The 16489-nt window shown below is 42.9% G+C and overlaps 2 protein-coding genes across 13 annotated transcripts in view; one reads left to right on the top strand and one right to left on the bottom strand.

The window, feature by feature from the left end:
- ndst2b (N-deacetylase/N-sulfotransferase (heparan glucosaminyl) 2b) overlaps window positions 1-3778 on the top strand; it is an 82675-nt gene extending 78897 nt beyond the window's left edge. For 3 of the 4 annotated variants that reach the window (XM_061226708.1, XM_061226692.1, XM_061226700.1), the window contains 2 exons: window positions 1-103; window positions 994-3778. In XM_061226708.1, coding sequence (XP_061082692.1) covers window positions 1-103; window positions 994-1119 — 229 coding nt within the window. In that variant the 3' untranslated portion in view covers window positions 1120-3778. The remainder of the gene's footprint in view (window positions 104-993) is intronic. The other variant, XM_061226717.1, reaches the window with a different exon arrangement.
- Window positions 3779-9823: 6045 nt separating this feature from the next.
- The window catches only part of camk2g1 (calcium/calmodulin-dependent protein kinase (CaM kinase) II gamma 1), an 88050-nt gene continuing 81384 nt past the window's right edge, over window positions 9824-16489 (bottom strand). For all 9 annotated transcript variants that reach the window (XM_061227323.1, XM_061227314.1, XM_061227315.1 and 6 more), the window contains 3 exons: window positions 16330-16424; window positions 15450-15697; window positions 9824-13516 (listed from right to left, as the gene is read on the bottom strand). In XM_061227323.1, the coding sequence (XP_061083307.1) occupies window positions 15465-15697; window positions 16330-16424 (328 nt within the window). In that variant the 3' untranslated portion in view covers window positions 9824-13516; window positions 15450-15464. The remainder of the gene's footprint in view (window positions 13517-15449; window positions 15698-16329; window positions 16425-16489) is intronic.

Below are 16489 nucleotides of genomic sequence, written 5' to 3'. Positions count from 1 at the left end.
ATATGATGAGAGCAAGGGCTTCTGGTGCCAGAAACTTGACGGGGGTCGGGCCAAGTGTTTGGGGAAGAGCAAAGGCAGGAAGTACCCAGACATGGCACCAGAGGTACCGTCTCTGACATGCACCTCTAGGGTCAAGAAGTGGCACAGATACAAATAATACATTTCAAAGAATGCCAGCTCACCCAGAATGTTTGTAATGCCCATGGATACTGTAGTTCTGTAGTGTACAATGGAGGATTAAAGCGAGGCTGTTTTAGATTATGTTTTAGATTAAACGGGATTTATTGTCTGTTTCATGGAACTGTTTTGCATCGCAAAGCTGGTTCATTCCCTCGACACAGAAAATACACACAGCCGAATACACAAGATATAACAGTTGCAGTAAAGTTACAAAGTTAAACGCACTGTTTGCGGAACAGCACATCGCACATAAACATTTCATATTGTAGTTATTTAAGATTACCCCCCAGGACCTGCACCAGGCTAATTACACAGAACATTGCTTATCCTGTATGCGGGCCATGACAGTGGGCATTGAAATTTGGAGCATGTGAGGGGGAGGGTGGTTGGTCAGAAGTACTGTATATAGAGCTCTCCGGCCTGATACCGTACATCGCACTCGAGGCAGGTGGTGGCAGGGGTGGCTTTGACATCTGTGCGGGGAGAGAGCATTTGGCAAGTGAAACTCAAGAAGGACTTTTTTTCTTCAAAGACGCATATCTTTGCGATGCTCAAGCAGCTGCAGGAAGGTGGCCCTCACAAGGAGTGGAACATGCCAACCAGAGCACATGTCAATCATCAAAACCACTTCTGTGGCATTCCTCAACCGCCCCATCACCACCCCCCGTGTTTGACTCAGTTCTGGCCTTGTGAACGCCGGAGCCCCCTTGTCCCCCCCCCCCATCACCCCCCATGTTTGACTAGTTTCTCCTTCTGTGTGGATTTGTGAGCGGCGGAGCCCCCTTCTCATCCCCCCCGTCCTGTGTGTTTCAGACCCGGGCCTACCTGACGGGGTACTTCAGAGAGCTCAACATGGACCTGCTGCGGCTACTGAGCCGACTGGGCCAGGCCCTGCCGGGCTGGCTGAGGGAGGAGCTACAGAGCGGCCGCTGGAGCTGAGACCGCACCAGAACCAGACCGGAACCATGCAGAACCGCTCCCCGAGGCACGCGGCAGGACGGGACGGGGGCGTAGAGGGGGTGCCAAGCAGAGAGAGGTCCTGATCTGCACCCTTCCCCCCCCACCCCCTCCTCACTGGGGCAGTTCCAGTAACTGTGTGTGGACGGAAGGGGGACCCTCTCTTCAGCGCCACACATTATTGAGGAAAAGACTCATGGGAGACTCTTGCCAACTTCTTCAGGAGGATTCTCAAATGGATGGAGAAAGGCCTGTTTAGTTAGTCTTTTACTGGGGAGGGGGGCAGGGTGGAGTTAACAGTGGCTCCTGGCTTTGAACCAATCAGTGCGTTCTCATTTGCAAAGCAGAGTGTTGATTTGTTCAGGTGAATCAATGACTGACACTGACCCTTAAGCTCCACCTATTAAGAGGCTTCAAAGCCTCAGTCATTACTAACTGTCATTCCGACCACCTTATTGGACAGTGACAAAAGCCCTCATCCCACCCCTCTAAGCCAGCTAATCAGGGCCTGAAAAGATGAGACGCACAGGCGGATGACTGTAAGAGGGGACATGAGCCTGATGCACCTTTTTAGTAAATGTTTTTAATTTGAACAGTAAAAAGATTCATTTTCACATCCAGTGTTTGTTGAGGCTAGGAGGGTTGATTAGTAGAATAACTATAGGACATCATTGCCGAAAAACAAAGTGTACCTCTTTATGAAGCCTGGTGAAGCAGTAGATCCATCCATCATCTACATCGCCAAACGGAGAATGATGGAAGATCTCCTCAATGGATATCAAGCAAGCTGAGGACAATCAGAAATGGCCTTACAGTAAAGAGAAAGACGTACATGTACACACATACACACACACGGATACACATACACACAGCTGTCAGCTGCTGCTTGGGGTTGAAAACTGTATGCACTGAAATCCCAAAAGGAAGGGATGAGTGAGACTTAGTCCAAAGGATCCGGGATGAGCCGATCCAGACTGCTGAGGGGTCGCTCAAAATCACACTGTCTTTTATTGTAATGTTGTCCTTTTATTTAAAAAAAAAAAAAAAAAAAAAAAAGCAGTCTCTCAAAAGCAGACCCAAAATAAAACCCTGCCAGCTGGGTGAGGTCTGAATTAAAGGCAGCAATGTTGCAACGCCATGTTGTGGTTTCCTCATTCATAAGGCATGTCTGCTTGTTACGGCAGGAAATGGGATCCTGAACTGTGGTTTGGCAGCTGCAGCAGTCATATCAAAGGTTTATCAAACATCTTGGAATGAAAAACTAAACAGTCTAAATTCAAGATTTTGGAGAATCTTTAAAGAAGATAAAGAAAATAAGGAATTTGACGGCTAGGCCCCAGGGCACTGGTGGTCTGTCCCATGACAGAGGTGGAAGTCCAGGGGGTCAGAAAGTTAAATTCCTGCCATGTGCTTCATCCACCCATGAACTCAGCCAGCTCATTTCACTAATTAGTTCTACCTCCTGGCTGAAGAATTGTCATAATTAGCACTTCCAGGTAATTGGAACAGAATACTGGGAATAACTTTTACTTTCTGAACCTGGATTTTTCACTTCTGCAAGGCTGAAGCCACTGGAGACTTCATTCTTCTGATCCACAACCCTTTTTTTGTATGGCATAGAATGGCCCGTCCACACTCTAACTGTGATAAGGATGTGAGCATCCGCTCTGATGAACGTTCCGTAAATAGTCATTTTGAACATGACACCCCCTAAATTCCGATGGATTTTGATTGGCTGTTAGCGTTTCTATGGGTCATGCAGCTGGAAAAATTTATCTGAAAGTGATGCCAACGATATTTTTTGTTGCCGTCGTTGGAGTGGTGTGGACCCCTCCGTCCACTTCTCCAGTTCAACCGCAAATAATTTCAGAAGACCCACACACGAACACCCGCATACATTCAGCCACTGCTTCTCCCCCCCCCCCATGTTCTGCAGGTAAAGTCAAGAGACTAGCTAGTGAAAGTAGAATATAGGCCCTTGGCTGACCAGAGCAGTCACTTGTGTGCAATGGGCATCCAAATCTATAGATGTACAGAATTACTTAAAGGTACAATAGGTCATTTTGGTCTATAGAGTAATGGCAGCAACAAACAACTTCAAACCACAACACTGTTTATCCCTCTCCCTTCTCTGTAAACACACTGATGTTGAAACGCCATTGGCTGTGGCAATTAGAACCAATTTTCAACAAATGAGCATGAATTATTTTACAGCCGTACAATGTTTTGGGACAGTGTCGGGCCATCAACTGTATATTTTGAAACCCGACTATAAACATAGGCAGAGGGTGACTCAACATGTCAGTGAGCCTTTTTCAATGATAGGAAGGGATTCACAATGGTCTTGTAACAATGTTTTAACACAAAAATCTTACCTCTGGTACCTTTAATGCTGGCACCATTTTCAAGGGTGTAGCAGCATAGAATGGAGCGCCTTTCAGGGGTGTCACGGCTGAAGGTTACAGTGCAAGGTTACCTTATTGGGAGCCATTCCATTTCTGCTGGTGGGAGGGAGGCAGCGGTTGACATTACGTAAGTGGTACAAGTACGCACTGCAAAAATCTAAAAACGTGCAGCAATTCTATGTCAGACTGAAAAGAGCACCTAAAAATAGATACAATAAAATTGTTGCGTATTTAAATATTCTTGTCACATTTTAATCTTTTTGCCTTGCATGCTTACTAGCATACCACTTATGTCATCCCCTAGAGGGAGGGAAGGAGGAAGAGGATGAGAGGCAACTGTTTTTTCATCTTTCCTCTGGAAAGATTAATCAGCCTGGAAAGTGCTTAATAGTCAGGTCCTGTTCATTAATCACAACAGCCTTTGGGGGGAGGCTCTGACCTTCACTTGAAAAGTGCTAGGGAACACTGAGGAGAGTGGAGGGGTGACCTTTAAATAAGATGGCTGTTTACCACGTAGCATGACAGCTTGGCACTGGCCCTGAGAACAGAGGCTGTTTGCAATAAACAAATTACACAAGAACTGTTTAAGTAGTTCAATGAAACATAATATTACAAAAGGGTTTTTATCCATATTCAACACAAAATGCTACTTTTAATCACTACTGTAGTCTCAAAATTATTCAACCCCTTCATGACAAGCATCTTCAGTACTTAGTAGAGCACCCTTTTGCTGTTATGACCTGCTGCAAATGCGATGCATAGCCAGACACCAGCTTCTGACAGCGTTCCTGAGGAGTCTTAGCCCATTCCTCATGGGCAATGGCCTCCAGTTCAGTAATATTCTTGGGTGTGCATTTGGCAACCGCCTTCTTCAAATCCCACCAGAGATTTTCTATGGGGTTCAAGTCAGGCGACTGTGACGGCCACTCTAGAATCTTCCATTTCTTCTTCTGAAACCAAGCCTTGGTGGACATTGAGGTATGCTTGGGATCATTGTCCTGCTGGAAGGTCCAATGACACCCAAGCTTCAGCTTCATCACAGACGGTATGAGGTTTTTCCCTAAGATTTCCTGATACTTGAATGAATCCATTGTGCCCTCCACACGCTGCAGGTTTCCAGTGCCAGAGGCAGCAAAGCAGCCCCAGAGCATCACTGAGCCACTGCCATGCTTCACTGTAGGCAGGGTGGTCTTTTCACCATATGCTTCATTCTTCTTCCTCCAGACATACCGCTGATCCATAGGCCCGAAAAGTTTTGTTTCATCGCCCCCCAGAACAGAATTGTGGCTTATTTAGATGGTTTTGAGCATATTGGAGCTGACTTTTCTTGTGCTTTTGGGTCAGTAGTGGTGTACGTCTTGGGAGTCCGGGCATGGAGCCCTTCAGTGTTCAGTATGCGCCTTACTGTGCAAACTTGAACCCTCAGTGCCTGCTGGCACCAAGTCTTGCTGCAGGTGTTTTGCAGTCAATCTAGTGTTTTTGACCACTTGCCTCCTCAGGAATCTGGTGGCAGCCACTGATAGCTTCCTCTTTCTGCCATGTCCAGGTAGTGTAGCCACTGTTCCTTTAACTTTAAACTTGTGAACTATGCTTCCAACTGTATCTCTAGGAACATTCAGTGCTTTTGCTACCTTTTTGTTTTCCTTGTTTGTGCAAGGCAATGATCTCTTCTCTGAACTTTTTGGACAATTCTTTTGACTTAGCCATATTTCTAACATGCAATCAAACATCACTCAACAAACCCCTAGCCAGTCCAGGTATTTATCACCTGAACTAATTAGTTGCACCAGGTGTGCTTGAAACAGGGGGTTGGGTAATTTTGATTAGTTGCATCAGGTGTGCTTGAGACAGGGGGTAGAATAATTTTGAGACTGCAGTAGTGATTAAAAGTAGCATTTTGTGTTGAATGTGGATAAAAACCCTTGTAATATTTTTTTATATTATGTTTCATTGAACTACTTAAACAGTTCTTGTGTAATTTGTTTATTGCAAACAGCTGAGAAATTGTATATTTTGCCAATAAACCTAATGTGCAATGGGGGTTGAATAATTTTGATTGCAACTGTATCAAACACCCTTGCTCAAGGGTGCTACAGTAGCACCCCAGCTGGAAATTAAACCTGCATTGAATTACAGGCCCTAACCATTACACTACACTGCCACAAAACCATGAAATTAGGCACAATCACCATTTAAAAAAACACCAGGCAGTGTCTATGAGTTGACTAAATCCATCGGCTAGTTCCAACACAACCACTACCCTCAACTTCACTACTGCAAGACTCTTTGAACCCAAGCCAGGCATAGAAAAAGAGGGAAGTCAAAGGCAAGCTCAGAATCATGGAACTGGCAGTGGAGGCGAAGTTGAAGGCGGGGTGTGTCATTTGCATGCTTCTTTCCTTATCCCCACTTTTTTCATTTTGAGGAATTACACACCAAATTGCAAGGTTTTTATGTTATACAGTAAATACAGTGGGCTCCAGAATTATTGGTAAAATGGTGAAAAAAGGCTGCATATCATAACATGAATAATTCTTTTTTGTTTTTGTTTAAACATACAGGAAAACTTTTATGTTTATTTCAATACATTTACTCTCATTACATTACATTAATGGCATTTGGCAGATGCTCTTATCCAGAGAGATGAACAGTTGATTAGACTAAGCAGACAATCCTCCCCTGGAGCAATGCAGGGTTAAGGACTTTGCTCAAGTTTGCCCTACTCTCATGTTTGAAACTGGCAAAACTATTTTACTTTAATTTAGTTACGGTAATCTCTAAAGTCTAAAGGAACGATATTTTCATTCCAACACTTCCTGTTTATAAAAATGAGGAAAAAAGCATGCAAACTCCCATTGTCAACCATCAGCATGCGAAAAACAATACATAAACAGTTAAACATACCACATAGCACTGTAAGGGAAATAATAAAAGGTGTAAAGTATATGCAATGGTTGCAAACTTGCTAGGAAGAGGATGTAAGTGCATATTATCCCCACAGATGGCAAGAAAGATGGTGAGGGAAGCCATAGGTAACCCAAAGATTGCAGTTGCAGAATAGCAAACTCTTTGGAAGGGTGGCATGAAAACCCTTACTGACACAATAAGGACCAAGCATTGTGAATTTGCCAAACCTCATTGGAATTATGACTGTAAGATAGAGCTATGGTCAGACGAGACCAAAATTTACCGTTGTGGCCATGCACACCATTAACATGTTTGGCGGCAAAATGGAATGCAGTGCGTCATTGATGTTTTGGAGATGTTTTGCTGCCAGTTGTCCTATTTAAGATCAATGGCACAATGAATTCAACAAAATACCAGGAAATCTTGCCAGAAAATCTGGTTGCCTGAGACCTGGTCATAGATAGATTGTCCCTCAGGACAATGACTCCAAGAATACATCAAAATCCGCACAGAAATGGTTACGTAAAAACATCAACCATGGTCGGCAATGGCCATTTCAGCCTCCAGACTTAAATCCCATAAAAAAAACATGTGATCTGAACTGAAGAGGGAGGTATCCCAAGGATTCTGAAAGGTTCTGCTTGGAGGAATGGTCAAAAATCCCTCCAAATATGTTCTTATCACAAATTATAGGAAAAGACTCATGGCTGTCATCTTTGGCAGGGGTGTTTGCACAAAGTATTAAAAACAGGGGTGCCAATAATGTGGAACCTGTTTTTTTGGGGGAAATATGTACGATTTTAGTTGATTCCATTGAATCATTAATCAAGTGCTCTACTATACACATGTTGGAAAATAAAGCTTATGTGAATAATTGTATTATTCTTTTGTTTACAGTTTTGTGCATATTATTCAATGACAATAATTCTGGAGCCCACGGTATGTCTACTGCAATAGGCAAACTTGCATCTGAAATGGCTACTATAATATTTCTTTCCAGAAAAGTGATAAAATATCCCATTCTTTGTCATTCTTCAAAATACATCCATCTTTGTCAGTCACTTGACGTAATGTATTACCTAGTCTTTATGTTATATTACTAACAAATTGTCAAGCTTGTACGTGAAGTACACTAGGCAAAAGAAAAAAGTGGGGATTTTTATTCACTGCCAAGGTTTGTTTTTTGTGGGCGTAGATTCAAGCTGGCAAAGGCCATATCTCAAAAAACACCCCCCCACCCGCTCCAAACTGCCAATATCCCTTTCCAAAGTACAAGGGAATTTGCAAAAATTACGAAATAATCCTGAAAACACATTTATCCTGAATACACCCAGAAAAAATGTGAGTCAGGGCCATCTGTCCTTTGATGTGGGGAGCGCAACAATGCTAGAAGATTCTTCCACTATATTTTGTACATAACAGAGGATGTAGTCTTTTCTTGCATCACATTTGATGTGGGTTCATGGCATAATGTTGGTGACATTAGCTCAGGAGGTAAGAGCAGTTGTCTGGCAGCCGGAGGGTTGACGCTCAAAGTGTCCCTGACACTTAACCCCCAATTGCCCCAAACGAGCTGGCTGGTGCTGCCAATGGCTGTTGGTGTGCGAGTGTGTGAATGAGACGCATCAATTGTACATTGGTATGGATGAAAGCGCTATATACAGCGGGTAAAATAAGTATTGAACACGTCACCATTTTTCTCAGTAAATATATTTCTAAAGGCGCTACTGACATGAACTTTTCACCAGATGTCGGTAACAACCCATGCAACCCACACATGCAATCAAACCTTAGATGCCCATAAATTAAGTTATGTGTAATAAAATGAAATGACACAGGGAAAAAGTATTGAACACACTTAGTTACATTTATTTAATACTTCGTACAAAAGCCTTTGTTGGTAATAACAGCTTCAAGACGCCTCCTGTATAGAGAAACTAGTTGCATGCATTGCTCAGGTGTGATTTTGGCCCATTCTTCCACACAAACAGTCTTCAAATCTTGAAGGTTCCGTGGGCCTCTTCTATGAACTCTAATCTTTAGTTCTTTACATAGATTTTCTATTGGATTCAAGTCAGGTGATTGGCTGGGCCATTCTAGCAGCTTTATTTTCTTTCTCTGAAACCAAGTGAGAGTTTCCTTGGCTGTGTGTTTGGGATCATTGTCTTGCTGAAATGTCCACCCTCGTTTCATCTTCATCATCCTGGTAGATGGCAGCAGATTTTTATCAAGAATGTCTCGGTACATTTTTCCATTCATCCTTCCTTCAATTACATGAAGTTTGCCAGTGCCGTATGCTGAAAAACAGCCCCACACCATGATGTTCCCACCTCCAAACTTCACTGTTGGTATAGTGTTTTTGGGGTGATGTGCTGTGCCATTTGACCTCCAAACATGGTGTGTATTATGGCATCCAAAGAGTTCAATTTTGGTCTCATCTGACCAGACTATATTCTCCCAGTATTTCACAGGCTTGTCTAAATGTTGTGCAGCAAACTTTAAACGAGCTTCAACATGTTTTTTCTTCAGCAATGGAGTCTTGTGTGGTGAGTGTGCATACAGGCCATGGCTGTTGAGTGCGTTACTTATTGTTTTCTTTGAAACAATTGTACCTGCTAATTCCAGGTCTTTCTGAAGCTCTCCACAAGTGGTCCTTGGCTCTTGGACAACTCTTCTGATAATTCTTTTGACTCCTCTGTCAGAAATCTTGCGAGGAGCACCTGGTCGTGGCCGGTTTATGGTGAAATTATGTTGTTTCCACTTCCGGATTATGGCCCCAACAGTGCTCACTGGAACATTCAGAAGTTTAGATATCCTTCTGTAACCAATGCCATTAGTATGTTTTGCAACAATAAGGTTGCGACGGTCTTGAGAGAGTTCTTTGCTTTTACCCATCATGAGATGTTTCTTGTGTGACACCTTGGCAACGAGACACCTTTTTATAAGCCATCAGTTGGGACTGAACCAGGTGATATTAATTTGCACTGACAAGGGGCAGGATTGCTTTCTGATTACTGATAGATTTCAGCTGTTGTCTTGGCTTTTGGTGCCTTTTTGCACCTCCATTTCTTCATGTGTTCAATACTTTTTCCCTGTGTCATTCCATTTTATTACACATAACTTAATTTATGGACATCAGGTTTGATTTCTTTGCATGTGTGGGTTGCATGGGTTGTTACCGACATCTGGTGAAAATTTCATGTCAGTAGCACCTTTAGAAATATATTTACTGAGAAAATGGTGACGTGTTCAATACTTATTTTACCCGCTGTAAATGCAGCGCCTTCATCCATACCAATATAAATTCACCATTTGATTGCAAAGCCCAAATTATGCTTTTCATTTCAAAAGGTCCTGAAAGGAAACAAACCAGATGCTGTTAAATGTCATTTTTATTAAATATTTTCAGATCCAAGTTTCAATAATAACAAAGCTATTATGAAGACCTACTAACATTCAAACACTTGATAGTTTTAAATTCATGATTTATTGTTATGATCATGCAAAATCCAGCATCCAATTTAGAACTCAAAGAGTATATTTATATGTAGCCCCAATAATATACTGTTACAAATGCAATAAATTTACTAATAAGGATGGGAACATACCAAGCTAAGGCTTTTTTTTTTTCTTCTTTTTTTTTTTTTGAATTTGATACATCATTTATATCCGAGATGGAGCAGGTTTCATTTTTACCTCAAAGATGCAACTAACATACAGATTTTTAGCTTTTTTTTCTTTTCTTTTTTTATCAACACAGACAGTGAAAAATATTAACCAGAAAGTAGACATGCATAATCCCTCCACTTGTAAAACTGCATATATAGTCTTCTTCTTGTGAAATTGTGTGGCTTTTAAGAATCAAGTATTTCTGGGTCAATTTGTTCAGGGGGGGAGGCTCTAATCTCTGAAGACCTTTTTTAAATTAGTTACCCCCCTCCCCTCCCCTCCGGCCTCCATGCTTCCTGCCTTCTTTTTCGAGCGCGGAAGTTTGTCATTCGGATCGCATCGCATAACCCTTGGCTTTGCGCACACAATGGGTGTCTAGAACTTGGCCAAGCAAAGCAGTCAAAGTTCCCCATAGAGCAAGTAAAACACATTTTCTGGGGAAAAAAAGAATAAAAGAAATGAAAGGTTCGCAGAGGAACGTCACGCAGATGGCTTGTTAGCGGCGGTGAGGCCGAGGCGTGTTGCTGATATGTTGCGCGGCGCGACAGGCATGTTATGAGGTGTGTGTGGGGGGGTGCAGACAACGTACACGCACAGGCAAGGCCAGGGCTAGACCGAATAATCCTTCGCTTTAAAAAAAGAAAAGAAAATCCTTTGCACACAATCCTCTGCCTGTCTGCCGTCAGTGTGTGGAGCACATTAACACGACACATGAGTGGGGGGGGAGCCCCTCGATGTACAAGACGGATTCACTTCATGAGTTAACAAGGTGAAGAATTTGAGTGCCTCAAATGTTCTACCATGAATAACACAGATATACGTTTAAAGGGAGCTCATTGTGTGGGTGTGTGCTTGGTTGTGTGTTCACGTGTGTTTTGTGTATTTTCCATTTTGCAGGAGTTTCAGTAACTTCTGCTTATGTTTCCCCATGTCCTGTCCATTCTGTGGAACCCCAGTGGTTGTCCTGGTAATTACCATTTAAGGGGCAAAGCAAATGTGAGTGTGTGTGTGTGTGTGTGTGTGTGTGTGTGTGTGTGTGCGCGTGTGTATGTGTGTGCGCGTGCGAGTGTGCATGTGCATGTGCAGCATACATAGGGTACGTGAAAGCATACAGCACGGTATGATTGTGTATCCGCAAAAAGCATGCGTGTGTGCAGCATGCAAGGACACTCGTGTGTGTGCCTGTGTGAGGGATGGGTGCGGGTGCAAGTACGGGGGGGAAAATCGGGTGCGACCACGAGGGTCGAGGGAAAGAGAACAAGGGGCATGAGCTGACCTGAGCTCCATCTTCTCCACAACCCCACAACTCTAGTAACAGTTAAAATAAAAGAAATAACAGCCACGTGACACTCGTTACAAGTAAGAACAACACTACGAAGGTACAAGGTAACAAAGACAACGCTGTCAATGACGGAAACCGGTGAGGGCGGAGCCAGGCCAGTGTGATCGATCGATCGATCAGGGTGGCCCCGGGATGACCGCCAAAACTCTCGACTGAGCTTCGTTCCCCGTCCGGACTGTCACGGGACTGGTGACCGCGACCGTGCCCGCTGGCTCTCCTATAGCCGTGGCCCAGACCAGGGCGGGTCTGCAATGTTAAAACCCTGCGGCGCGCGGTGAACCCTCGAACGGGCAAACGGATGGACGGCAGCAACTGTGTGACAGCCAGCCACACATACCCCCCCCTTCCTCCTCCTCCTGACCCCCGCCCCTCGACCTCTGACCCTCAGAGGCGCCAGGGGAGGGAGGAACGACCTGAAGTTGCAGAAAGTCCACCTCTCAGTGTGAACGTAACAGCATCGAGTCTCGAGTTTGTGCAAAAACAGTTCAGGCCATTTTTTTTTTCTTTTAAATCTAATGATTGTTTTCTTTTTTTTTGTTTTCTTTTTAAATATATTTTTTTAAATAATATCATTTAAAAATAGTATTAAGAAGTTGTTTGGAATAAGACGGGTTATGTTAGTAGGGAGGGGACAGCATTGGCATTTGGAGTGTCCCTATACCAAGGTATGGAGATGGGGGAGAGGAATTTGGGAGAGTCCACCCCACCAACTCAGAAAAGAGCGAGAAAGAAGCCCATGGTAGTGTTTGATCCCCACCTGTAGAACCCCCCTCCAATTTGAAGCAAGGCAGCAGTTTCTCATCGACCTAGCACTGATAGCATGTGCGTTCTGCAACCTCAGGTTTAGCGTGGGGGGTGTTTTCTTAAATTTTTTCAGGGGTGGGTCGGGGTGGGGTAGGCAGGCCAGAGGGAGCCTTGTGGATGGCGGGAAGCCCACACACACGGCGGGTTTGTGCCTTTTTATATACATATTCATAAACATATACATTTATAAACAGGTTTTCAAAAACGCAGCCAAGACGAGCAGCCCGGAGGGAGGGGCGCCCGGGAGAGGATGTTATCGAGCGAGCCAATCGCGAATGGCCTTTTCCAAGCCCCTCTCTCCCTCTAAAGCAGAGCCACGCTTTCACTTCCTCCCCTTATATATTTATTGTACATGTATATATAGCTTAAATATTAATCATAAAAAAATCAACGCCCCCATTTTTCTTAAAATTAATTCACTTGAAACACTATATACTGTCAAATACATTATCATTCAGTGGTAAAAAAAAAAAAGAAAAAAAAAGAAAAAAATCAGTTCCAGTAACACAATAGAATACTTAAAAACTTTCCCCGCCCACTATAGCCTTCTGCCCCTCCCAAAAAGTAACAACAGTGCAAAAGAAAAAAAAGTCTGACATGCCTAACATCTATACTTTGGTGCTTGTACTTTTGATATTAAGTTTCGTATTTAAGCTTGTTAAGATTTCTCCATTTTCACTCGACCTTTGCATCCAAAATATAAACACGCACACCGTATTAAGTTTCGAGAATAAAATAAAAAATAAAAAATATTGCGCCACCTGGCATTCAACTGTTGAGGTACGCGCATATATATTTTTTTCTCAACTTTCCCCTCAAATGAGCATGGAACTTCCTACTTCTGTACTTACGTGCTTTTTAGTCTGCAGTTTCTCGTACATTTAATTTTTTCATTATTTTTTTTTATATCATATATATATATGTTGATATACACTCGAAACCCCTCCTGGACATCTTAAAACGGGCAAAAAGATGGATCCGTAGAATTTACGACAAGACAGCGCCCCCCTCTGGGCGAGAGATGCATGCACCGTCCGAAGGGCGGAGCCGCTGTCACGGCCGGCTCCCAATGTCTATCTAGGTTTGGACTGGATCAGTGGTGTTTGTCGTCTGTTGGTTTTTTATGTTGTTAATTTTTCCTCTTTTTTTTTTTCCTCCTTTTTTAAACTTCCACGGGTCTCATCCAGCCAGGCCCCCCCGACGCCATTCCGACCATGGAGAAGAAACGCTCCGATCAGCTTAAGAATCCAAGCTAACAGAGAGAGAAAGAGAGATATTAGAGATAAGAGAGGATTAAAGGCCCACTGAGTAATTTTGGTAGCTAAATGTGTATAATGCTCATGGCTTATGAGAAGCAAAAAGACAAAGCTATGGTAGAACTATTAAGAATTATTCTCCCAATAAAAATGACTGTAAAGATCCTCATAATAAGCACTTCAGACGAAAACATAAGTATTTTAAATAAATGTTGGACCAACAATACGCATTTTAATTATTCTTCATTGTTATATATAATGAACTCTCACTGGTCAGGCAAGATATTGAAGGAATAGTTTGCTAACGTTTGGCCAAATTAACATTGCCACAGTAGCCTTCTGCGAACAGTAACAAAGGCTAAGTATCACAGAGTTCAGTGGGCTGTTGTCCAGGTTAACAAGATGCCAGTGCAAGATGTTAAATGATGTTACCCACTTATTTTCCATCCATGTAATTTTAATCAAAAACCAACCGTATGTTCTGTGGAAATTACTGATTCGGCCTTTAAGAGAACATTTTCCCCCAAATTATAAACATTATAAACACTCAAACTACCCAATGGTTCTTGAAACACAAATAAAATCTTTCAAAAAGGATACCAATTTGGCCCAATCTCTCACTTTTTAAAGAGAGCAATCCCATCATAACAAACAAGAAAACACTATACAAATTCAAGAAATAAAAGGACAAACAAGTTAAATGTGAACTTGTGAGCTATCATGTTCCTTATCAAGGCCCTTGAGCAAAGCCCTTAAATAAAAAAAGTGTCAGCTAAAATTATTATTATTATTATTATTATTTATTATTCTATTTTTTAAATGAGCAGCAAGGAGAAGCAATGAGGCCAGTGAAATAGCAACTCAACACTCTTTACCAGAGTTAACATAAGAAAGTAACAGTTTCTTCCACCCATAAACTTAGCCAGCTCATTTCACTAATTAGTTCTACCTCCTGGTTGAAGAATTGTAATCCAGGTGATTGGAACAAATTCCTGGGGAGCAATTTTACTTTCTGAATCTGGATTGTCAATCTCTGCCCTTCACAATAAAATCCTGAAAATAACCACGCATAATGTAAAAATTGCATTAGCTCTATTCGATGTAGCAAAGCTAGCACAGCATTAGATGGATCATACGCCCACTCTGATGCACTGGAATATTATTGTCTTTGCCTGTGGAAATGTTACCCTTTTTTAAGGTTAACTGATAAGACCTGGACCCACTAATAAGTCCATGTATGGGAAAAGCACATCCTTATTTCACACACATCACACATATAACACACTCCTATTACAATGCTGTAAACTTCACACTGTTTTTCCAATCCAATCCAATTTAAGGCAAAATTCGACACATTAATCACCTGATCTGTGCCTGTCTATCATTGTATGTTACATCTGCTGAATCTGGCTGACACAGCCAGATTCACTTAACGTTTTGTCTCCTAGCTCTAGGAGATTGTTTTTGCCTTTGGTACATATGTTATTGTATATAATATGCATAAAATTTCATTGAGGGCTTTCATAAATAGTTGAGTAAGTGTGTGTATAAGTAAGTGAGTGAGTGTGGGTGTGCGTGCGTGTGAGTGTGTGCACGTGTGTGTGAGTGTGTGCGTGTGTGTGTGAGCGCATGTGTGTGCGCATGTGTGTGAGTGTGCGCACGCGTGTGTGTGTTAGTGTGCGCGTGTGCGCGTGTGTGTGTGTGAGTGTGTGAGAGTGTGTGAGAGTGTGTGAGAGTGTGTGTGAGCATGGGAGTGTGTGTGTGTGAGCATGGGAGCACATGTGATGGTGTGTGTGCATGTGTTTGTGCGCATGTGAGTGTGCGTGTATGTGTGTGTGCGTGTGCGAATGCACGCGTGTGCGTGCCTGCATGTTTATGTAAGTGTGCGTGTTTGTGTGTGTGTGTGTGTGTGTGTGTGTGTGTAATTACCTGTGCCTGGTGAAATCACTGTAAGGGTGCAGCGGGGGCTCCAGAACAGTGGAAGTGCACATTGAGCCACTTGGAGTCGCGGCGGTGCCACACACGCGTCTCCTCCGACTGGCTACTGCGCGGCCGGCCCTGCCCGTCGATGTACTGCGTCAGGCGGATGTATGCGATGCAGGCCGCATCCTCCCCGATCAGGTGTACGTGCGGGTTCAGGATGGTGGTGTGAACCGGCTTGCTGTTTTTACTCAGAACTGCAGAGGGCGCACAAGAGCAAGCATTAAACCCAACACAGGATTAAATCCAACAAGGATGTCAAATATCAGCTCTTCACAGATATCATGTGTTCAGGTACAGAAAAAAGATATTTATTTATCTGAACAAAATTCAGATTAAAAAAAAAAAAAAAAACACTACTTAAGCAAAATGACAAAGAACTGACACGCAAATCTCCCTATGAAGGGAGTTTTTCTACTGAATTCCCATGGTAACTAATGAATGTATACAGCTGCAAGTGGTGTAGGCAATTGAGGAAACAAATAGGCAGTATGCGCCTGATAACCAGCTATGTGAATACACAAACGTCTGGATTTTCAGTAATGTGACCTTCCTATTCCCAGCACAACACACAGCTCTTTGACCATTATAATCGACCTCTAGTGAGGGTAAGGGTTGAAAGGCCAGTGGAGCAACCTGACTGTGCAGAAAAAAAAGAAAAACAAACAGCTCAAGCTAGGTTTTGAAACAACTGGTAGCTGGCTGACCAGTTCATACTGGCTCCATACTCAACATGTTTTGAACACCTCAAGCTTTATTTGAAACAGCTGGTAGCTGGACATTTCAAGCTGGTCAAAGCTGGATTTTACAGCAGGGGATGTACACTCACGGTTTTCAAAGTAGAACTTGTGGAAGTCCATGCCCTCCACCAGGTTTCCAAGAGCTTCTGGTTCAAACGAAGTCAACCCAGGATCACAAATTCTCCTGAGAGAGAGAGAGAGAGAGAGAGAGAGAGAGAGAGAGAGAGAGAGAAAGAGGGAGGTATGAAG

The sequence above is a fragment of the Conger conger genome, chromosome 2 (assembly GCF_963514075.1).
Source record: "Conger conger chromosome 2, fConCon1.1, whole genome shotgun sequence".
Classification (NCBI taxonomy): Eukaryota; Metazoa; Chordata; class Actinopteri; order Anguilliformes; family Congridae; genus Conger; species Conger conger.
Note: the sequence above shows the minus strand (reverse complement) of the source record. Positions and strands in the feature narration are given on the sequence as shown.